The 25,223-nt window shown below is 35.8% G+C and overlaps 1 protein-coding gene and 1 pseudogene across 1 annotated transcript; one reads left to right on the top strand and one right to left on the bottom strand.

Annotated features, from left to right (window-relative positions):
• Nucleotides 1–25,223, top strand: part of LOC110291820 (arylacetamide deacetylase-like 2) — a 168,434-nt pseudogene that overhangs the window by 75,055 nt on the left and 68,156 nt on the right.
• LOC110291709 (arylacetamide deacetylase-like 2) lies at nt 1,276–16,824 on the bottom strand. The gene is made up of 5 exons (XM_021158975.1): nt 16,687–16,824; nt 10,439–10,661; nt 7,194–7,263; nt 5,369–5,540; nt 1,276–1,878 (listed from the first exon to the last, which is right to left on the bottom strand). The coding sequence occupies exons 1-5, from the start codon at nt 16,822–16,824 to the stop codon at nt 1,276–1,278; spliced, it is 1,206 nt and encodes a 401-aa protein (XP_021014634.1).

Below are 25,223 nucleotides of genomic sequence, written 5' to 3'. Positions count from 1 at the left end.
ATGATAGGATAGGGGATTTCTGAAGGGGAGACATGGAAAGGGGAAAACATTTGAAATGTAAAGAAAGAAACCATCCAAAACGAAACAAAAGAGGTATCCAAGAGAAATGATTAAAATAAAAATGTCCCTGTAGAGAAAATTAAAAAAAAAATTGACTATTGATTTCAATTTTAAGAGCCATAGAATAGGAATGTAAATAAACAAAATATATTTTTAAAAAAGAAAAAACAGAATAAGCACCAAACATGTCAAACAATCATACACAAGCAGCAGAATGACCAGGACCTCGGAGAATTAGCTTTAATTTCGCGGTTTCCCAGTGGAAATGCAGCTATTTTGAATTCATTTGTGCTGATAGGAACTTGGGTTCCATCATCACAGGAAAGCAAACGTGTCTGGAGATCATCAACTCAGATAACTCCCTGGATATGCAGTCTCTGCGCACACAGTGGATCACCACAGGAATTCAAAAGAATGCTATAAGTAATTGTAGTTGACTGTAGTTGACTAGGTACCATCCCTCCATTAAAGGGCTTTAGGAATATGTGCAGTAAAATGTTAACCGTTTCCTCCAATACATAGATTGTTCTCTTGAAAAGCAGTATATAAATTCCATGAGAAATGAATAACAAGAACAGCTACCTTAATTTATCTAGAACTGACTGAAATAATGTATGGATAGCACATGACTGGAAAAACCATAGCACAAGTACATTACAATGCTCAGTCGATACAAATGTCACTACAATTGTACTTTATCACATTTTCTTCTCATTTGTGGTTTCTTTTCTTTGATATTTATTAAAATTTTTCTTTTCTTGAGACAGCATGCCACTATATAGCCATGGTTGTACTAGAATTAGCTATATAGATCATCTGAACCTTGACTCTCAGATTTCTGTACCTTGTTGCCTCTGGGGTACTGGATAGGAATGTGCCAACCCAGCCAGTCATCAAGATTCCATCCATATTGCAAGCCTGTATGTCACCACATTTTTGCACTATCCTATCATTTTTGAAGACTCAGAATATATCTTTCCTGATAAATATAAATTAATTGCAATCATGAAGTGAATATCCTCATTTTAGTAATATTTCTAAGACTTAGAAGATGAAGTAACTTTCTCAAACATATCCAGTCCTCTTTATTCAAACTGAAATATAGTTTACCCCAAACTCAGATTATTTTGTGCCCATTCATCATACAGTAGCTCAAATACAGCTATCAGATTACTTTTCTAACTAGATCACTTCATGGCTACATGTACCTCTAGTTTATAGGTTTTCCTCTAACCAATGAATATACATATCTCTTATTTTAAATCCTAGATGTAAAGCCAATGTACCCATAGTGAATGAGAGAGCCCCATGAACACCTTCCTCTATGTGCTCATGAATAACCTGAACTCCAACATTTCTAAGCCGAGTGATATAAATGAAACTATCATCTCTCAATAGATCATGTTCACAAGAGAGGATGTAAGTGAGAGGCAAATTCTGCAACTGGGAGTCATTGACTAGCAAAGGAAACAGCCTGCTGTCTAGAAGTGCTGGGTAGGAAGCATTCCATTTTCCAAGGACTGGTTCAGTGTAAACATGGTTCTTTTTATACTTCTCAGGAAGAAAGTCACTCCAGTTAACAAACTTGAATAGGTGCCTTGATCCTTCGGGCATGTGCTCATTTCTCAATAAGGCCTGAGTCAGTGATGAGTCTTTAGTCACATATAGAGATGCCACCCGTAGCATCATCTCCCTGTGCAGGATTGGACCATGTCCATACTCTCGGTGAGATGGCAGAAAGGTGTCAATCATCTGTAGGCCAGGGTATATCAAGGCTTGTGCCTTGATTCTATGTTTGAATTCTGGATCATTTCGTAGCTAGAAATATAATGAATATTAATGAGTCAATAGCTTTCAAACAACAGGATTGGCAGTTTTACTTTAATAGCCTGAGGTAAAATTGATTTATTAATATGAAACATTACCAGTGATTTTTCTCATAAAATTTACTCATTAACTTAGACATGCACGTACATCATTCTGATTTCATCTGTTCAGGAACAATGCATATTCTGTTTCTTACACATTTATTCACATATAACAAGCAAACAGGAGTATGGTCAGGATGATCAGAAGCATCCTAGTAAAGATGACAGAATAACTACAATGTATTTGTTGTTCGTTTCTTTTAAGAGATTTAACTTTTGTTGTAATAATAAAGCTTTGTTGTGAATCTCAGGCTGTTCTAGAACATAGTTTCCTCCTGCCTCAGTTTCCCAATTTCTATAATAAAAATAATCATGTGTTACTGTGTCTAGTTTCTCTAGAAGAATATGTGACCTGAGTAATATAATGAGAAAAACTACAAATATAATGAAATACAATTGCCAATACTTATGTATAAAGTAAAGTCCAATGGAGCATGGCATGGTAAGGAAAACACTTAACATTTATCTAAGTAGTGTGGTGTGATAACAGTGATAGATGAAACAGAATAATTTATGAAAATCAGAAGATCAGAAAAGGATGCCGAATGTTGCATGTGAAGCCCTTGTTTCTTATCAGAAATAAGAGGAGTCTTGAGTCTGCAGCTAAAATCTTTTCTTCACGTACACTCTGTAGCAGTGAACCTAGACTTCACCTGTGAGCTTGAGAACCTCAAGAGCACCAGCTTCTACAGCACTTCTGCATCAGTGACTGTATCTGCTGCCATTCTTTGGGAAATCCCAAACTATTCAAAATGCTCTCAAGTGTAGAGAGAATCTCTTGTGCAATGTACAAAAATATCACTTGTCATTAAAATGCTGTTGGTCTATGAGCTTAGACAGGAAATGTGGAGGTGGAAGTTCTGGTATAGAGAGAGGATTTCTGGGATTGAGTCAGATGCTGCAAGATTTGCCTGAAACTCTGAAGAAGATGGTCAAGTGAACCTGAGGAGAGGTAATAACCACATGGAGATGTTAGAATAGAGGAAGTGGGATAATTAAACTAGTGGGCATAATTTAAAATGTGTGATCTACCCATTCATATATGGTTAAGTCTCAGAGTCATTATTTCTGAAACTTGTGCATGGGTGGGAAAACATGAGGATTTACTCAAGGCTATAAAGCCCTCATTAAAAAAAAAAAGAACTTACACAAAATGAAAGAATTCTGTGAAATTCCTTAGCTCATCACAAGGCTAACCATCTGCACTATTTCAAATTACAGAACAATAGAAGCAGGTTGTACAGGTCAGGAAGAAATGAAGAAATAAAAAATTTCTCAAGAAAATCTTTCTAGATTCTTGTTACTTCCCAGTGGTTTTAGAATAGGAATTTTCTAAATGAAATGAAGCCTTTCAGAGGAGTAGAGAAAGATTCTTCAATGAGCACAGTTTGTTTCAGCGTCTTCATGTGTATCAGGGCTTACAAGTGACTTAGCACACATGCTTGTACCTGAGGAACACCAAAGTTATAAGGTAGATGACCTTTTAATGCCATATTGAAATACAAAAGAAAATAGATGAGAAATTATTCCAATCAGATGTGGAGTACATGGAGATGGCTCAGTCATTAAATTATTAGTTGAAACAAGCTTGATGAGCTGAGTATAGATGGCCAGGACATATAAGCTTGGGTATAGCAACATACACCTGCTATGTCAGCACTGTGTGGATAGGTTGACTCAGGGAGAATCCTAAATTTAAATGTACAGTGAATCTAGCTGACTCAGAGGTCTTAGCCCCTGGTAAAGACCCATTTACAAAATTAAGGTAGAGAAATATGGAAGAAGACACCCAATGTCAACCTCTGGCATCTACATGCATAACCATACACATGAACATGCATATGTAAGTACACATATTTAAAATGTGTATAGTAACATAAACCCATGTACACACACACACACACACACACACACACACTAAATAAAAACTATTGCACTTAACACAGAAAAAGTAGGAGAACAATAGTTCTCTAGATAGTAGTTGAAAATTCAACATGCTCTAAATCAAAATAGTCTGGAATAAATGCCACAATATATTATCCATTAGGGAGAGGGTCTAGGCTTCAAATTTTATTAGTCCTGTGCTGTTTGAACCACTATATTCCTTATTCTTTTAATACCCACTGTACTAAAGCTAGCAAAATTTCATAATGGAAATATTTTCTTTACCTCGAAGTTTTCAGTTTTAATCTTTACTTTAAATTTCATTATAAAAAAAAAACTTTTCAAAGGTCATCACAAATACCCATTAATATCAGCATCATTTATTATAAACTCCTGAATTTGGATCATAGTACACTAAAACAATTTTAGAATACCATATGCTAAATCCTCTGTAGAGACATTGGTGACCAGGTAAAGGTCCTTTTTCACCAAAGAGGACAATTGCTGAATAGTTGGCAATGTTGACATTTATCTAGGACACTGAATACCTGATGAGGAACAGCAATGGATGTCTTAACCTTAGCAAGTCAGATGGGTCAGAGGGTCAAATCTAGCCCAAAACATCTGACCCTTGATGCACAGGAAGTAGACTTTGTGGCCACATCTGTACTTCTCACAATCATTTTACATGTGACAGTCTTTTGTGATGCCAACCTGGACTTTGTGGGAATGGTATCACCCTTACAACAGAATCAGAAGATGGCTTTACACTCTGTACAATGTTTCTACTGCCATAATTATAAGCAATTTCCACTGCCATGCCTTTCCTGCCATTATGAACTGTATATTTTAAACTAGGAGCTGTTAAAATCCCCTCTTTCTGTTAAATGCTTCTTGCCAGATATTTAGTCTCAGAGGAAAAGAGTGACTAATGCACTCATCAATGATATTTTTAAAAAGTGATAATTTTTATATTTTATTGATAGAAACTCAAATCATGAATATAAAATCCATTATTGTAAAGAATATAGTGGTTCATAATGTTGCATTTTTTTCCCTATCATTGGCAGGTTGAGCCAGAGTCATTACAGTTTCCTAATACCTGGTTCTTGAGTTGTTGTACCAGGAGGTCCATAAGTTCAAGGCCAGCACAACCTACAGAGCAATATAGGAAATCTTATCAAAAGCCCTTTTTGAAACAGTTTGCATTTAAAAGAGAGGTTTACATAGTCCTCTGGTGGCATATATACCTGGCAAGCATCCTGCCCTGGATTCAAAGCCTAGATCCTGCTCTGGACCTCTAAAAATGTAAGACTGTAAAAGCCTTTCCTAGGATTAGACAATAAAACTACATCTGAAGTAATATCATGCAAAATGGATAATCACACTTGTTTAGTTTAAATTTCACATTTAACAGTATAAAAGTAACACAAACACACCTGAAACACAGCTTCTTTTGCATTAGGATTAAAACATATATAATGCACATAACATACCAGCTGAGTCACTGTTGCTGCCAAGGTACCCCCAGAACTGTCTCCCATAATGCATATGCGAGAGGGATCCACTCTGTATTTTGCAAGAACTTTATCCTGGAGAAAGAACTTGGTCACATAAACACAGTCTTCAAGGGCGGCTGGAAATGGATACTGAGGAGCAAGCCTGTAGCTTTAGAGGCAAATCAAGAAAACCACAACAAATCCCTTGTTAAAGTTATGCAAGGAAATATCTCACTCTCACCAACAGATACACTGATATGTTGGTCCTACGTTGAATTCTCAGTTTCACAAATTACATAGAGCTCATTGGTCACTTCTGTCTTAAAGTGAGGACTAGATTGTGCTTAAGAGTTTGAGATATTGGGTGTAGGGAAATGACTGAGAAGGGGTGTTCACCCTGTGATGTCTGCATGTGTCAGTGGTCCCCAGTGCACACATTTCAGAATCATTGACAGGAATAACCAGAAACTGTGAATGCAGAAAATATGAGAGTAAATTATTTACAGATGACTTTAATTATAAATATATGTATGTATATACTCAGCAAAAATGTAGAATTTCGTATCTTAAACTGAAGATCAGCATTTAAATCAACATAATCATTATGAAACATGCATATTTTAAGTATACCAAAGATCTTATTTTTGAATTCTTTCATTAGAATAAATACTGCTATATCTTTAGAGTTGTGTGTTTTCTGTCTTTAGAGTGCACCTAAATGGAGTTCAAATTTTTATTTTTTCCATCTTAATATCTGCTAGAATTAGTGAATATTTCACATGCTTACATAAAACAGTGCCCATCATATGATCCTTGTACATGTTTATAATTTACTCCGTCTTAAATATTTAAAAACTAGCAAAATGACTTAAAATACTAATATTCTTCAAGGTAAAGAACAACAAGTAGCTGAAATCATGTAGAAATCTTAAACAATATACAAAATATCATACCATTAAAAAGCATATTTAAGATGATAATGTGCTAAATTTAGCTAAAATTAATGTATGAAAGGTACATCACTTTTCCTGTTTATAATATTTCTTAAAACCTAAGATTTTTTTTTTTTTTGGTTCCATTAACAAGCAATCATGAGCAGAATAGACTGAAATCTCTGGTAGGTTTTACGGCCCTTAATATACTCTCAACTATATAATTCCTTTCAGTAATTTCCCCCGAGTTCTGTAAGTCTGTAAAGTCTATTTCTACGACAGGCACTGTGGATCTGGCAAAGTGTATAGCAAAGTCTTCATCCTTCTGATGAGAGTTTCAGTAGTACAGAGGAAACTGTTGTTCATAAAGTAAAAAAGAAGTTGCTCATATTTTATATTTTAGTGGAAATGTTGATAAAAGCTATGAGATAATAAGATATTGTCTTGGTAAAGTCTTAAAATATTCAAAAATTTCCTAACATTTTTACCTAAAAACACTGTAACCAAGAACAACAGCAACCTTATACTGTTTTATAGCCAGGACAAATAAAACCCAAAATCCCAAGCACATAATGAGTACAATTTTTAGGCAAGTTACTTGCAAATGAAGTTAGCTACTTGTGAAACCTGGAATTCATACTTTTAGAGATGTCAAAGCTGTGACAATAACGATGTTTATTCCTCTGGTTATATAACTGTGTCTACAATGACAAATATCACAGCAGATACTAATCCCTTTGTAGATATATTGATATAAAACTTCTATTAAAAGTTATATATCAAAATCCCCCAGGATATAGCTATATGATAGCTAGGTGACAAGCTGTGAAACAGTCAAGTTTATATTGTGAGGAATCATGATGTGGTAAAAAGTATTATTATTCTCTTACTCAATTCCTACAACAACAGCACCAAGCTTGTTAGACGTGAGTCTGTTCAGGTTGTCATGAGCTTCTACCTCTGAAATGAATGAAATAAATATAAATTGGTGCACTGTAAATAGAAAAACAATGACAAACCACCAATACCTATGAATGTGGTAGAAATGAGTTGTGGTAAATTGATGGAACACTGTAGTCCCCACTTTTGTTCTCATGTAGAGAAATACTGTTAGAAATTAGGAAATAAAAAGTAAATTGTCTCCAACTCATTACCACCATATTCCTTAAAACCCTTGGTAGAAGGATTGGGAAGTATGGAATTAAGTTGAGAAATAACATTGTAGCTAGTGTTATAATTGTCACAAAAGAAGATAATTACTATAGTTATTTTTTAAAGGAATTTTATAATGAAGGGACATCAGCTTACTTAAAGCACAATGCAATTTTACTGTAATTAAAACGAATGATTTTTTTTCCTTTGCCAAAGTCTTACATTTTTACATAAGGTCATGCATATTTAATAGACATAGAAGTAAACTTCATATTAACTTTCTGTATAGAAAAGTAATTTAAAGTGGATAAAATCAAGTAATAGCCTGGTCTTACTTACATTTGGAGTTCCTTAAAAAAGTAAACTGTGGATGGAATAAAGTCATAATCAACTTAAAAGGATTAGATAGGAGAGCAAAGGAAAATGCTTCACAGGCAGCAATGTCAGTGTTCCTTTAAGATAGCAAAATATATTGATTAACATAAATGTATAAATTGCCATCTATCATGTTAGACATAAAATCATAAAAATACAATAACCATGAAGAAACATATTGGAGAAAAATTCAAATATTTCAGTGAAAATTAATGTTTATGAGAGCTTCCAAGGCTCAGAGAAATATATGTAACCAAGTAGAGGCAGAAAGTGGACAAAATTATAAAATTAGGAATGAAAAATCTATACATCAATGTTCAACCAAAGGTTTATACTTAGGTGGTCAATATGTCTCAAATGTTGATCAATAATTTCTGTAGCTATATTTTCAAGGCATGGAAGGTGAGAAAGAAGGTGCCAGAAATGAAGATCAGGATGTACTCTAAATGTTAAGCTACCAAGTATGGGCAGGAACAGGAAGCTGCTCAGAATTCTGTGCCCAGAACACATCATAAAGTGTAGGAGATAAGAGACTGTAACGCAGTGTACAATGGTTACTGCGGAGGGATATCTGCCTTTCTTCTGTTCTTGGAAGATGTATTTATTTCTCTGTTTACACTTTGAGAAAGAAATATGATGATACCTGTTAAGGAATTCACATGATACACTAATAACCAGGAATGCACAATAGTCTACAGCTGAATTGATTGAACTTAAATCCAGCAACAATGTTAGAGAAGGGAAATAGCCAATATCAACAGTATGGGTATGGGGGTTAGAGTGGAAACAAATGAAGAATAAAGTACAGGAAAACATGGAACTAAAAACTGAAGAATAAAATACTAGAATGTGGGGAATATTAATATTGGTAAAGTACAAACAATTAACTTATTTCATCATGGTTTAGCTTTTCTCTTGTTTTAATGTTGCAGTTGCAAAGGAAGGGATAAAGGAGGAAAAATAAAGGACACAGAAATTTCTTTTACACAAGCTAACAGTGGAGCAAAGAGAAAGGATTTCTCTCAGACTATGCTTCTGTAAGAAAGAGTCAAAAGCCAAGAAAGAGACAAACATGGAAACAAGTCTTAGAAAATAAAGAACGATAAGATAATTAGAAAGAACAGCCAGGGGCCTACAGAGGTCATGGCAGAAAAGACAGTGCATACTTAGGAATCAACAAAGGGGGCACAATTCTAGGTAGAAGAAACACAAATTAGGTAATGAATTGGAAGGAAATATAATTCCAAGGAAATGGAGACTCATTTTGATGACATAAGATAAACCTGACTTATCCCAGGATGTAAGAAGAGAGTAATGAAGAAGGGATTGATAAGATGACAGTAGGTTTCAGACAGTGTAGACAGGTAAGGAGAGAGGTGGACTGGAAGACACCAGATATGCACCTTTATTCCAGAAGAACAGGTAAGGATGGAAATAGGATGACAATTTAGACATTGGAGCACAACAGAGGGCTTAAGTGCTTCTGAGAGGTAGAATTTTCCAGCCACACGGAGAGCTTGCATGGGCTGCTCATCCCTGATTTCTGCTTACAGGCCTCTTGCTTCCTTGTCTTTCTGTTGGACTTTGAAAACATTTCTGACTCTATTTGTTTTTCAGCACTAAAGCATGATGATAACACCTATCTGAACTAACTCAGCAGAAGTCTCTGAAATACCTTTCTGAAACATGCTCACTCAGTTTGCTGCCCAGCTTTCCACAGTGGTGTTTTAGCTTAACTTGAAATATTCACAGATTATGAAGAGAAAATACTAGATATTATGATTAAGCTACCGATTCACTGAGGACAGGAGTTCCATTACTTGTTCATTAAATCTGTTAAGTACACAGTACAACATCCTAATGCTTTTCTATGTAGTAAATCCATAAGTCATCAAGTTTAAAATTCTCCCTTTCCCCCTGAGTTCTTATGTCTATCTCTGTCTCTCTCCCTCTGTCTGTTTTCTCTGTCTGTCTCTGTCCCTGTCTCTCTGTCTCTGTCTCTGTCTCTCTCTCTCTCTCTTTCTCTCTCTGTGTGTGTGTGTGTGTGTTTGTGTGTGTGTGTGTTGTAGCAACCACACTTACCTCTGGACAAGAATACAGAAGTTTAAGCCAGGAACTGATAACTCAGGTTTATTTCACTTTTATCATTTCAATACTAAGTTATGCTTTGATTTCTAACCCTCAAATGTTATTGTTATATCACAATCTGCTACTTGAACAAATGTGGTGTTCAGTATTACAATTATATTTCTGATCTGACAACTAAAGCAACTGGTTCATGTAAATGTTTCATACAATATATGTGAAATTTATGTTATTTTAGTCTGAATTCCAAGTTTATCATTTATACTTCCAAGTCTAGGCTATCCACATGTTTATTTAAAAGTAACATTTTCCTAATGAAACAATCTTATTTCTACAAGATTGTTTTAATTACCAAGCTTTAAATGAAGAAACACGTGGCGGCCACAACCCATACTTTCTCATGTATGTCTGCTAAGAAGTACATATTGCCCAAGTCAACATTATATTGACAAAACTCTGTCAATACGCAGCACCTTTTTGAATATAAATATATGAACAACACACATATCAGAAATACACTTACTGCAACTTCCGAAGACAAAGATACCTCCATGAATGGAAATCACTGCTGGTCTCTCTCTTTGAGGCTTCCTCTTTGGCAAGTACAGACGTACAGGGATGTTATTGAAGTCTGTGTCAATCACTGTAACATTTTCATCTGAAACTGCTTGTACAATGTAAAATGTTGCCACAGTTGAAAATATTTTTTCATATTTCATGAGACCTATTTTTTCAAATAATATGGCCTATAAAAGCATGACAAAAATTTTAACCATTATTCATTTTTATTTTAATAACAACAATACACATATGTAATGATAGAAATAATGGGATAATTCTCTAGAGGACTGATTTAATTTTCAGACTGTATTTTGTAGCATGGATATCTCAGTGTGTTTATCTGCATCAGACCAGCACAAGATTGAGTTCATGAACAAGAAAGTTTTAGGACTTTTTGGAAGTTATCATCAACATTTCAGTAGAGATTAGAGAACTAGAAAGTCCTGAGATTTTAAAGCCACCCCCAGAGTCCTACTCTGTGCCCCACCACTATACTCTTTGTGTTGGGGAGGCTCCCAGCATAATTTCAGTTAAATCATTGTATATTTTTATGTGACTAGAGTATTCCAGATACGATATTGTGCCAGTCTTATGATTCTAAAGTCATAAAGGTATATCCATCTACATTGATGGTATACTAACTCAAGAAACTCCTATGGTTGACCAATGTTACACAGATAGTAACTGAAAGAACAATGGTAATCCCATTTATATAGGTTAGTGCTTTTTTGTATAAGCAGCTGATATATTATAGATCTAAAAAACCAAAAGTTAATAAAATGCTAAATTCTAGAGGATTGTAATAAATACAAAGAAAAATGGTAAGTGTATAAAGAATTGTGTATGAGGAGTGAAAAGTGATGTTGATGGTATTAGAGGTTCTGTTTTGTCACATTCAAGAGTTTTTCAATAGTATAAAGCTCAATTCAAAACCAAATATGTACATATAAAAATATGCTCATGCAGAAAAACATCCATTAAGAAAAGCCCAGGGCCAGAGAGTTTTAGCACAATATTCTACTAGATGAGGAGCTAATACCAACACTCCTCAAATTATTTCACAAAATACAAACAGAACGAACATTGCCAAATTTGTTCTATGAGGCCACAGTCATACCCAAACCACACAAAAATTCAACAAAGGAAAGAATTACATACCAATTTCCCTATGAACATAGATAGAAAATGCTCAAATACTGAATCCAATGTCATATCAATTATACCATCTACCATGATCAAATAGGCTTTATGCCAGAGATGAAGGGTTAGTTCAACATCAGACAATCAGTATGTAATTCAGAATAAAAGATTTGAATGAAAAACAAAACAAAACACATGACCATCTCATCAGGTGCCAAAAAAAAAAAGCCTTTGAGAAAATTCAACCTCCTTCAAGATAATATTCATGGAAAGATTAAGGATATAAGGCAATTTGCAACGAAGCCCATAGCCAAAAATTAAATGGAGTGAACTCAAAGTAATTCCACTGAAAGATGGAACAAAACAAGGCTGTCTACTCTCTCCATATCTACTCAATATAGTACTTGAAGTTCTAACTAGAGCAATCAAAAAACTGGAGAAAAATCAAGCATGATATGTACCAACTTAAAAATGATCATTATCTCTTAAATAAAGAATAAACATGTTATAATGCATAAAACTAGAGGAGCTAAGTAACAAGAAGAGATCAAGGGAGAACACATTGCTCCCCTGGGAAGGGGGATTAGAATAGAGTTTGCAGGTGGATGAAGGGCAGGTGGCAATGGGAAGAGGGGGATTAGGTGAGGCAGAGAGAGATTTGAGAGAAACAATTGAAAGTGGCAGACATTTGGTTTGTGATGCAAAAATCAGTGCAGTAGAAACTTCTTAGAATCTATGAGTATCTATTTGCAGATGATATGATTATATATATATGAAAACCATACCACCAGGCAACATCTACAGTGGATTAACAGTTTCAGCAAAATAAGAGGATACAAAAAACTCACAAAAATCAAATAGCCTTCCTATGTTAAAATGACAGTTTGAGAAAAGAAAATAGGGAAATAATACTTTTCACAATAGCCTTAAAAATTAAAATATTATGGAGTAACTCTACTCAAGCAAATGAAAGATTTGTATGATAAAACCTTTAATACATTGAAGAGAAATATAGAATAAGGTATTAGAAAATGTAAAAATCTACATTGGTCATGAATCAGTAGGATTAATACAGTTAATATACCAACCTCACCAAAAGCCATATAAGATTCACTCAAATCCTCATCAAAATTCTATCACAGTTCTTTGGAGAAATTGCAATGATAATTTTGAGCTTCATATGAAAACACAAAATAGCAATGACAGCTAAAACAATCCTAAATAATAAAATAACTAGTAGAGGTATCACCACCCCTAGTCTCAAATTGTACTATAGAAGTATAATAATAAAATCAGCATGGTATTGGCATAAAAACAGATGCACAGATCAATGAAATCAAGTGAAGGCCCAGTCATAAATCTACATACCTATAGACATCTGACTTTTGATAAGGAAGACAGAAATACATACAGGAAGAAAGATAACATCTTCAACATACAGTGGCAGTCAAAATAGTTTGCTGCATGTAGAAGAATGCAAATAAATTCATATATTTCACTCTGCATAACACTCAACTTCAAATGGATCAAGGATCACTACATAATGCTAGATATCCTGAATCTGATAAAAGAAAAAGCATAGAATAGTTTTGATCTCATAGGGGCAAGAAGAATCATTCTGAGTGAGACACCATTAGCACAGGCACTAAGAACAGCAATTAATGAATGGGACCACATGAAACTGAAAGGGTTCTATATAGCGAAGGACAATATCATTTGGACAAAATAGTAGGCTACAGAATGAATAAAGATACTTACCAAATATACAACCAGCAGAAGACTAATATCAAAACTATATGAGGAACTAAAACATCTGGACATTAATAAAATAACCAACTTAAAAATGGGGGTATAGAATTAAAATTAGAGTTCTCAAAAAATGAAACACAGATGGCTGAGAAGAATCACCTAGAGAAATATTCCTATGCATAGTCATCAAGGAAATGAATATCAAAACTCCTTTGAGAGTTCACCTTCCACGAGCTAGAATGGATAAGATCAATAAACAAACCACAGCTCATGCTGGTAGGGAGATTGGGCTAGAAGGGCATTTATCATGACAGTGCGAACATGAATAGTCACTATGGATATCAGCATAGTGGTTCCTAGGGAAGCACAAGATCTATCTGTGTCCAGATCCAGCTTTATCACTCTTGGGCATATACCTGAAGGACTTGATATCCTACTTTAGAGACATTTGGTCAAGCCTCTTCATGACTTCTCTCTTTATAACAGCCAGAAATTGGAAAACACTCTAGATGTCCACCAACAGATGAATAGATAATGAAAACGGTGTTATTTTTGTAAATATAAAACGATTCAGTTATAAAGTTGAAATCATAAAATTTGAAGGTAAATTGATGAAGCTAGAAAAAAAATCATCCTGGTTGAGGTAATCCAAATAGTGTATGTATTTTCTTATATTTGGATTTTAACTTTTAAGATTTCCATAGACATACAAAACTTTTATAACCATAGAGGTTAGGCATAGAGTAAGGGACTATGGAAAAGTAGTGGATATCTTAAGGGAGAAAAAAGAGATTGCACTTTTATGGAGCAAAAGTGGGGAGAGTGGAACAGGAGGATTAAATGGCAAGGAGGAAGAAAAATGAGCTAAGCAACACAATAGTAGGAGAAACATCCAATACTAAGGGCCATTTGAGAGTCACATGGAATACTACTATTGTAGAAGCTTCTTCATGCAGTGATAATAACTAACTGTGAGAGACCAAACTGTGGGGAACTAGGCCCTCAGTAGCTCTCACCCTGAAGATCCTCTGACCCTTTGAAGGGAACTATGTCACCCCCTCCTTCATTGCCTCCACCTGGCACCTGAGACTGCCAACTTCACTCCCTCCTTCACTTGGCGCCTAGAACTGCTTAGATTCAGGCAGCTTCACCTCCTCCTCCATGTCTCCGTTTGGTGCCTGGGACTGTTTATGGCATCCAAGATAAACTGCAGAATGCTTGAAGGCCACCCGGGACTGTTAGGGGGCCGACATTCCAAGATAAGCTAAGAGAAGCCTGTAATCAGCATTCTCCCCAGATGCCCATCCCTTTCTCTGTATTTTATTATGCCACCTGGACCCCTCCCTATTTTCTCTCACTGTGTGCTTATAATCAGGCTCCTAGCTTTCATTAAACAGATCTTGACAACTCTTTGCTTGGTCTCACTCCCCTTTCTCCACCACTTTTCTTTGCAGGCCTAGGTCCTCCTCGACCCACTGGACGGGACAACTAACTACTTATAAATTGTACTGCAAGTGGAAGTTTGTCCACCACTATGAAGAATATTTAAATAACTAAGTTTGTCCATATATATGCATATATAAGTAAAATCATTTATGCATCTACATATGTCATTAACTTTGAAATATGAGAAATAAGAATTAATCAAAAATTGGGCATTTTCTGAATACATTCCTGTTGATGAGGAGATAAGTGTCAGTCTCTTATTCCTGACAGACTCAGAGAAGATGTATCAGTTTCTCTACTGAAACACAATGTCCATCCACCTCTTCTACTGTCCAGTAAAGTGAGATGTGAATCAGCAAAAAAGAAAGTGGTTCCTGGATGATTCAGCACATGTTGGACTCTGGGAATAAGATGTGTAAGATGTCTAGATGGGAAAGTTGGCAGCCCTTCTCCAGTGTATTGACAGCAATTTCTCATCTCCCACACTTTTGCATGACTTTGTCATTCATTGTTTTCTTTTGCCTAGGCTTCCTATCATTCTGTACTGGTAAGGCGTCCAGAGAAAAGCATATTTTGGTTAATGGTAGCCTGCTGTATTCTATGTGTTTAAATTATATCTTTGCCATTTTTAATAAAAGGTCTGAATTCCAGCCAACAACTGAGAACTCAAGAAGATAATAATAGCAGTAGATGTCAAGAAGTGACTTTTGATCACTGTGGTCTTGGGGACATGTCAGTGAACTTTCAGATTACAAATACATCTATTCTGTTTATGAGAACACAGTGCAGCTCTCCAGGAGATTTTGCAGATGGATATCACAACAGACTATTAGAAATCCAGATGGAAGAGCCAACTATCGTCCACAAATAAATGCAGGAAAGTGATTTGAGGAAACAAAATAAATTCCACTAACTCATCTGCATGTTATTTATACATATTTTATCTAATTGTAAATATATTACAATTACTTAGAGAGATGTTTTCATCATCATCAGAAAATCTGTTCACATAGTTAGTATTGACAATATGTACTTAAATCAAAATTTATTTTAAAGCCTCAATAAAGTAATACAAAGCATATACAAAGCTTCTATGAGCAGAAATCTTGAGAAGAAGTTTAAAAAACAAAATCACTGGAACAGCAAATAATTAAATACACCAAAAATTTAAACTTAATTTTCACAGACTGTATTAGCTTATTACATTGCTGAGAGCATCAAACACATCTAATCTTCTTAATTCCCAAATATTAGACATACTAATTTTTTATTCTGATGTTGATATATGGCAACTACATTTAGTATTATAATAAACACTGTATGTTCACCTGTTTATAGAAAATCAGTTAGGATTATTTTTAAAATTTTAAAGAAAATTAAAAACAAATCAGCTATTTTTTTTAAATCAGGATTATCTGGTTTACATATCACAAAAATGCCAGGAAATGGTGACACATGACTTTGATCCCAAAACTCAGGAGACTGAATTCTGAGTTAGAGGCCATCCTATTCTATATAGATCAAGTTTCAGGAAGGATCAGGGCTATACAGAGAAACCCTGTCTTGAAAAACCAAAACCAAATCAAGGAAACAAAGAAACCACCACCACCCCATAAAAATAAAAAAATCAAAACAAAACAAAAAGAAAAAAGCACAATAAAAAACACCACAACGAACCACCACTACCAGCAACAACAACAACAAACAAATACAAAAAACATAACCACAAAAAACCCCCAAAAACAAACCAAAAAGCAAGCAACAACAAAACAAAGAAAATTAAAACCTGAAATCACTTTCAAAAACTTTAAATTAAAAGAAGTTTCAATTATACTTATACCATGGTGCCCTGATTCCCCGTTTAAAATACATTACCATATGTGAAGCCACTTTTATAAGAGTATCCGTGAATCTCACTTTCCAAGGTTCTTCAATATTCTCTGGAATGGGTGAATAAAGACAATAAGCCAATAAAATACAAGAGAATCCAAAGCACAGAGTCTTGTATCCCATGATAAATCTCCTGCGAACCTGTGTGCTGTGATCGTGAACAGCATCCCATATATGGAAGACAAAGGTAGGTAAACTGTGTAAGATCCGATGATGGTATTAGCAATGGAGTTCTAAGATCAAGTCACTGTTGAAACTGGTTATGCAACTGCAATGCTTTCTGGAACAGAACTTACTACAAAATGTCTGATAAAGTATGCAGCAGTGGCAAAACCTTATGAGAGCAGTGAGTTCCTAGTTCACCACAGCATACCAGGAGAGCAGAAGCATTAGGAAACCTAATTAGAGCACATAAAAAAGACCAAGAAATCCCTTTGTTCTATTGCCATTTGCAAAGAGTAGAAGCAACACTATGAAAACAACATAAAATGTTAGGCAACATTTGATCATCCTTAAGGCTAACAACCACAGCACAGGTCATTTAGAAAATTTCAATGAAATGAAATTGCTATTCTTTTCCAACTTACCAACCAATTCATCTAATACTTAGATTTGTACATAGCTCACCACATATTAAACATAAACCTTGTAGATTCATATAGTTACTTGTACAATCATGGAAAAAACTACACTTTGATTAAACACTTGCTGCATCCTGTTACTTCATATATTCAGATTAGATGAAAATTTTTAAAAATTGAGTAAGACTTGGCATCATCTGTTCCCCTGTGAAAATTTTTCTCTGTTTCTCCTAACCAAATTCTACCAGCTCTTCCATAGACCACCTACCTCAGGTGAGGGCTTTTCCACCTTCCCCATTAACCTGTGGGGCAGAAGCCTTTCTTAGCATTCCTCTCATGTTGCAATCATCACACAACCCTGCTTTGATGTCCATCTGAACACTGGAATTCCTGGGTCAAAAGTCATTCTCCAATTTGGGGAACTAAAAGGGTATGGATCATGGATAGAGGAAGTTAAGGAGGCTGCAAACAAGTTGAACGGATCAACCCTGCATGTGCATCCTGGAAGCATCAACCCACTACTTAAAATATTAGGTTACTTTTGCATATTCTTTTTACCTTCTCTCCTCTGAAGGGCAAAGAATTCACATGGAGTTCAATTGACCTTATTCTCACTCCCATCCAGTCAGGTTAGCTCTGTTTACTCTCAAATATTCAAAAGATGAATTATAATCAGTAGGAAAGAAATCATTAAAAAGCTTTTATCTGTCTGGCTTCTGACATCACATTTTATTTCTTAATAAGTTTATGTAGAAGCATAAACATGAAAGCATGAGGACATGCCAATAATACTTATGTCAACAGTATCAGAGGAAAACATAAATGTCAAAGGCAACAAAGCCTGAGAGATGTTTTCCTGCCCTGATTTCCTGTGTATCCAGGTGACTCTCATGAGCACAAGAGAGAACTGGTTGGGGGAGAGGGGTTGCTCTGGAGGGGGGGCATTCTGTGTTGGAAGAGACTGAATGTGAGCTAGTGCAAACTGAGAGAGGACACCAAACCACACTGCAGTATCTCCGTGTACTGCAAGCAGTATAAACACAGAGGAATCCCCAACAAACTCACAACTGCTGACAAAACAAAGTAAAAACCGTGGAGTAAATAGAATTCTAAGGTGACCCTCAAGGTTCCCAGTCACTGGGAGATACACATTATCTGACATAGTCAATTAAACAATAAGCTTAGTACTCTGAGGAGAAATTTTGTAAGTGAAATGAAATTTTCAAACAAGGGGCCTTCAGACCAGGTGGCTAGATTAGATGCCCTAACCAATCACGTGGTCCCTTAAATCAAGGGTTTACATTTTCTGCACAAAAGACAAGTCTGAGAGGGGAAAAATGGAGACCAAATGAGATATCTCAATTGCCTCTTAAAGTAAAAGGGGTCACATGGCCACCTTTAAAAAAGATACTGCTTCCCAATCAAGTAACTGGGGAAAAAAAGCCTAAAAACAAATTTAAGGCAGTTATGGTTATGCACAGCTGAATCCCCAGCAATAGGGATTTCACTTGGAAGGAGAATTTTGAGTTCAAAGTGAATCTTGGCAGCATAGTGTGCTTCAGGTCAGCTTTACTATGAAGCAATACTTTTTCTCAAAATATAAAAGAGACTGGTAGGGAGGAAGAGACAAAGAGAGATGGGGGAGGAAGAGCAGGAGGGAAAGTGGGAGGAATAAAAGAGGGAAAGAAAGAGAGAAGGGGAAGATTAAGAAGTAGACAAGGTAGGAGAGGGAGAGAGAGAAAGAGAGGGACAAGGGGATAGGGAGGGGAAGGGGAGAGGAGAAAGGAGGACATGGAGGGATAGGGGTACAGGTATAGTTAGAAGGAGGGGAAGAGGTAGAGAGGGAGAGGAAAGGTGGGGGGGGGAAGAGGGAATGTTCTTAGACAGAATGATTCCTTAGTTTCACAGCCATAGAAAATTACAGAGGTTCAGTATATAATATCTAAAGATCTGTACCTTGTAGCACACTTTGCTAGTTGGTTTTTATTTTCCACCAGTTGCTGGCTTCACATGCAACAGGCAAAATCAGAATGATTTTATGTGGGGACTGAGCACCCAGGCCAAAGTTATAGGGGTCTGAATTTTCAGTGGGGGTTGTGAGAGGGTATTCTAATTACTGATATAAATGTTGATCACTGTGAGATGTTGTTTCCTTTGCTGTCCATTTGATGAAAAAAGAAATTGAACTGGGCATTAGAATATGAGAAGGCTGACATTGTCTTATAAGTACCAAGCAAAATGGGAAGGGTGGGGTCAGATCTTCCATCTCTACCACTAACATATGGTGTTTCTTCTAATGCCTATTTCTGGAATGTTTGTCAAATTCAGGATGATGAGGTCACATGGGTTGGTTTCATGACTTCTAGTCTGATCCATTGAGTCCTTTGATCTACACATCTATTTTTAAGTCTGTGTCATGCTTATTTCCTTCCTATGTCTCAGCACTATAAGAATTCTAGTATGAGGATTTTTGAGGATTTGTCAAGCAGCATTCTTTTCCCTAGAATTCTATTGCTGTGCAGGATCTTTCCTAACTCCTGATGCATTTAAGATTGGTTCGGAATGACACTGCAGTTTTAAATGATGGCTTTGAATCTACAGTAGGCTTTGTATAATAGATATTTACTCATTAGTAATTAGTGATATCTGTAGTTATGTTTGGTTTTTCCATTTTCTAGTGTCCTACTCAGTTGTTTTAAGGTTTTAACCCTTCCGTTGTCTCACTGTTAAATGAATAATAAGGTATTATTTTGTCAAATTATTGATGATGAGATTATTTTAGTAATTTATTCTCAAAGGGATTGCCAGCTGTATAGAGGGAGACTATGGATTATTATATTTTAATTTTGTCTCCTTCCATTTTACTGTATATACTTTTCATGTCCTCGTGTTTTCTGATAGACTATTATTAGTTGCACTTACATGTCGAAACATGTCACATGCAAATAAGGAGGCTGAGACTTCTCCTTACTCTTTACAACTTTTATTTGTTTATCTTCTCTTATTTCTCTAGTGAATATTTTAGCATTAAGTTAAATAAGTATAAGGAAATTGTACATTTTACCCAAATGTTTCTTTATATATCCTTTATTATGTTGAGATATATTTCATCTCATTTGGAGAATTTTATAATGAACGTTGCTGTTTTTTGTCAAAATATGGTTTTTGCACCTATTAAGAAAATCCTATAATTCCTTTATTTGAGTTCATTTATATCATTTACAACATGTATTGGCTTATGCATATTGAACCATCCCTGCACATCTGCAATCAAATCTACTTTGGTGAGTGAACTTTTTCATGTGTTCTTGAATTTGGCTCACATGTATTTTATAAATATTTAATTAATTAATCTGTTTGTCATTTTTTTCTCATGAAATCTTTAAGTGGTTTCATTGTCAGAACAACACACTAAGATACTTAGCTTTTTTCAAATTCACACAATCTAGAGTCATTTTGGAGGAAGAAACCTAAATTGTATAGATCACATTAGCTTGTGGCCTGGTCAGTGAGACATTACCTTAATTAGTAAATGGTAGTAGTAGTGGGGACCACTCCTGTGGGTCATGGACAGGTAGGCTTTGGTTATATAAGAAAGATGAACAAATCATGAATAACAAGCTAGTAAGCAGCATTCTATGGTCTTTCATTCAGTTCCAGACTCTAGGTTCATGTGTAGCAGTGTACACTGGTGTGCATGTGCACGCACATATGCATACTCTCTCTCTCTCTCTCTCTCTCTGTCTGTCTCTCTCTCTCTGTCTCTCTCTCAAACCCACACACACACCCCACACAAACATATACACATATACATGCACGCACACACACAGACAGTTTGCTTTTGAACAATTTTTTTCATAGCAAATAAGAAACAAACTAGAATAGAAATTGCTACCTGTGAGTGAGATATTACTATAGTGTTATTTTTCAGGGAGGATTATAAAGTTTTGGAACCCTGGGCTGAGAAATACTATTGATTACTCAGGGATTAATCATCTGTTATGTCAGCTTGTGGGACATGAGTATTGAGCAAGGTCCAGATGAAGTTTCAGAGTGAAACAAATACTATATCAGTTCATTTTTGTGATATTTCTATTAGAATCTGAGGAAGTAAATAAGCAAGCAAACAAAGCTTTACTGTATTTGGATAATTGGTGCTGGATATCTGGAGAAAAAAAATAATCAGTGTTGTCCTGGTGAAATCTTCTGGGAGTTCTTCCTCAGCATATAGAATCTATGGTACAATGAGGTACAAATGGTGTACTTCAGGTTGTTAACAGTACTTGTCAAGTAATATATAGTGTGGAAATCTCTCACCTAGTTTTGCTTTGGAAAGTATGGGGGACCATGGAGATCTGCTGAGAATCAAAACTGTGTGAAAGGTTCAGAGCCTTCCTCCAGGCCAGGCCAGGCCTTGCGGATGAAGCCTCAGTTGCAATGGAGACCACAGGTTCCTGTAAATGCCAGTTCAAAAAGAGTTTGCTTATTCACAAAGCTATCATTCCATGAATGTACCAGTGGGCATTTCTTGCCAAACCAATGATCATTGTAACTTGTAAGTTTCTTTCCAGTAGTGTATATGGAACCTGAAGCACTGTGCAATCTCTCTAGCAGGGCTGGAGCTTATAGATCAGAACTACTTTGATTTCTCCATGTCCAGTGTCTCAAGTGTTCAGCAATAAAGCCTTACCATCAACTTCTGGATTGTATCTGAGAACAATTAAAATAAGCTTGAAGATTTAACCGTGTACTGTAGGACCTTCTAACTACCAACTTGGAAAATATGTTGTCCCTTACCTGGCACTGATTTTTTTTTTCATTGATAGACTATGGTGTCTGGAAGAGGAATTGTCCTCCTGAAAAATGACAATTCCATTTAAAATTTTCATATATGTCTAGAGTAGTTGATTTCTATAAAGATTTTTGAAAGTTTTATGGTAGTTAGCCTTCTTCATACTCCCTCCCTATTCTGCCCTTCTGTCCTTCCCGCCATAAACCCTTTCTCTATTTTATTATACTCCTTTCTTCCTTCATACCCCCTGCTTTCTTGAAATCCTCTCATGGCCCTACTAGTTTTGTGATTTCTCTGTGCACACCAATTTAAACACATTTATCTAAAAATTCAAAGATAACAAGCACACATAAGGGAGAACTGGCCGCAGTTGTGTTTCTGGACCAGAGTCACCTCACTCAGAAGTAATGATTTCTTCATTACTTATGAATCTCATAATTTGTTTTCTTTAAATGGAGCAATATTCTCTGTGTTTCTATGTATATTTCATCATCCATTCGTCAGTTAATATATATCTAGGTAGTTTCTGCTTCTTGAATATTGAGACGAGTGTAATGAATATGAAAGAGCAGGTGTTGTGTGAAATATCAAAAAGTACCTACCCAGTATGCCATAACAATAGAACCTTCATGAACTCAGAGATAAGCAAAATTAATAAATGATTATAGTGCCTTTAAATTATTGTTTAACTTTTTAATTTTAATTTTATTTATTTTACATCCTGAGCACAGTTCTCCCACTTCCCCTCTCTCTGCTCCTCCAAGTTGATCCTCCCTACCTCTTCTCTACCCTGTTCCCCATCAACTTCTCTTCCCTTTCTCTTAAGAAAATAGATGGCTTTGAGGGGTATCAACCAGCCATGGCACATCAAGTTGTAGTGAGAGTAGGTGTCTCCTCTTCTATTAAGGGTAGACAAGGGAATAGAATCAGACACAGCTCCTCCTCTCACTGTTAGGGAGTTCCACATGGAGTGGAGACGAAGACATGCTACAAGAACATATATACAGAGGAGCTAGGTCAGGCCCATACAGACTCCCTGGTTGGCAGTTCAGTTTCTCTAAGCACCTGTGGGCCCAAGTTAGTTGATTCTGGGGTTTCTGTAGGCAGTCCTTAACTCTTTTAATTCCTATAATCCTTCCTCCTCCTCTTTTGTGGGATTCCCCAAGCTCTGCCTTATATTTCACTTTGGGTCTCTGAATGTCTTTACATCAGTTTCTGGGTGAGCCTCTCTGATGATATTGGACTAGATGCCAATCTATGAGTATAGCAGAGTATCACCAGGAATCATTTCATTGACATTTTTATTTGCCACTTCTGTTTGGTTCTATAGTGGGTCACTGGGTTGTCCACCCTCTGGGCAGTGTCAGAGGTGGGCTTCCTCTCATGACATCAGTCTCATGATGGACAAGTAATTTGTTGGTCATGCCCATAATATCTGAGCCAACTTTATCCCATCACATATCTTGTTGGTAGGACAAATTTTAGGTTGAATGTTTTGTGGCTGGGTTGGTGTCCCAATCTATCCACTGGAAGTTTTGCCTGGTTCAAACCTCCTCACACCTGATCCCTCCTATGCCAATCCCCATCCCCATCAAGCCCCTCTCCCCATCCATAGTTGATGTCTATTCTGTTTCCCCTTCTCAGTGAGATTCAGTCCTTCCCACTTGAGCCCTCCTTGTTAGCTTTTTTTGAGTCTGTGGATTGTAGCATGGTTACCCTTTATTTTATGGGCAATATCAACTTATAAGTGAGTGCATACCATATTTGTTTTCCTGTTAGCCTGTGTTATTTTATCGAGGAATTTAGCTCATTAATGCTGAGAGATAATAATGACCAATGATTGCCAATTCCTGTTATTTTGATGTTTTTGGTGGTAGTGTGTGTGTGTGTGTGTGTGTGTGTGTTTGCTTCCTTCTTTTGGTTTTGTTGGTGTGAAATTATTTATTTCTCATGTTTTCATGAGTGGAATTAAGCTCCTCTGATTAGAGTTTCCTTCTAATATCCTCTATAGGGTTGGATTTGTGGATAGATATTGTTTAAATTTAGTTTTGTCATGGAATATCCTGTTTTCTCAGTCTTTAGTGATTGAAAGATTTTCTGGCTATACTAGTCTGGGCTGGCATCTGGGGTTTCTTAGAGGCTGCAAGACATCTATCCAGGCCCTTCTGACTTTTAGAGTCTCTGTTATGAAGTTAAGTATAATTCTAGTAGGACTGCTTTTATATATTACTTGGCCTTTTCTGTTGCAGCTTTTAATATTTTTTCTTTGTTCTATACATTTAGTATTTTGATTATTATGGGGTGATGTGGGGGAGGACTTTTCTTTTATGTTCCAATCTACTTGGTGTTCTGTAAGCTTCTTGTACCTTTATTATCTTGTCCTTCTTTAGATTAGGTAAGTTTTCTTCTGGATTTTGTGGAAAATATTTTTTGGGACTGGTCTGGGAGTCTTTTTATTCCTGTTTTTCTTGGGTTTGGTCTTTATATAGTGTCCCAGATTTTCTTGAATTTTTGTGACAATAATTTTTTACATTTAACATTTTCTTTAACCAATGAATGAATCCCTAAGATTCTTCCATATTTTCTATTCTGTTGGTGGTGCTTGCATCTATAATTTCTGTTTGTTTGCTTATATTTCCCATCTCCAGAATTCTCTTAGTTTGTGTTTCTTTATTGCATCTACTTCAATTTCAATTTTCAAGTCTTGAATAGTTAGTTTACTTCACCTATTTTTTTTTCTGTTGTTGTAGTTGTTTTTTATTTTTGACTTTTTTGGCATTCTTTAAGGGATTTATATAATTCTTCAATTTTTTTTATTTGTCTTTTCCTCTATTTAAGTTCTTTTTCATTTCTTTTTCAAAGTTCTCCATTATCTTCATAGTGTTGGTTTTAAGATTGTTTTCTTGTGTTTCATCTGCATTGAAATATCTAGGTCTTGCTGTGGCTCTGGTAGTGCCATATTGCCCAGGCTGTTGTTGACTGTGTTTTTGCACTGGCATTTATTCATCAGCGTTTGAGATGATTCTAGGTCTAGGTGCTGATTTCTGATTCTGTCTTTGTTGAATGGGTGTTTTCTTCCTTATTTATGTTTCCTCTTTGGCCTCTTGGTCTTTTGTGGCCTGGATTTCTTGTGGCCTACTTGACCTCTG

Source organism: Mus caroli, unplaced genomic scaffold (genome assembly GCF_978045245.1).
Source record: "Mus caroli unplaced genomic scaffold, Mus_caroli_1 scaffold_3, whole genome shotgun sequence".
Taxonomy (NCBI): domain Eukaryota; kingdom Metazoa; phylum Chordata; class Mammalia; order Rodentia; family Muridae; genus Mus; species Mus caroli.
The sequence above is the reverse complement of the archived record's forward strand: the minus strand, read 5'-3'. Positions and strand labels throughout refer to the sequence as shown.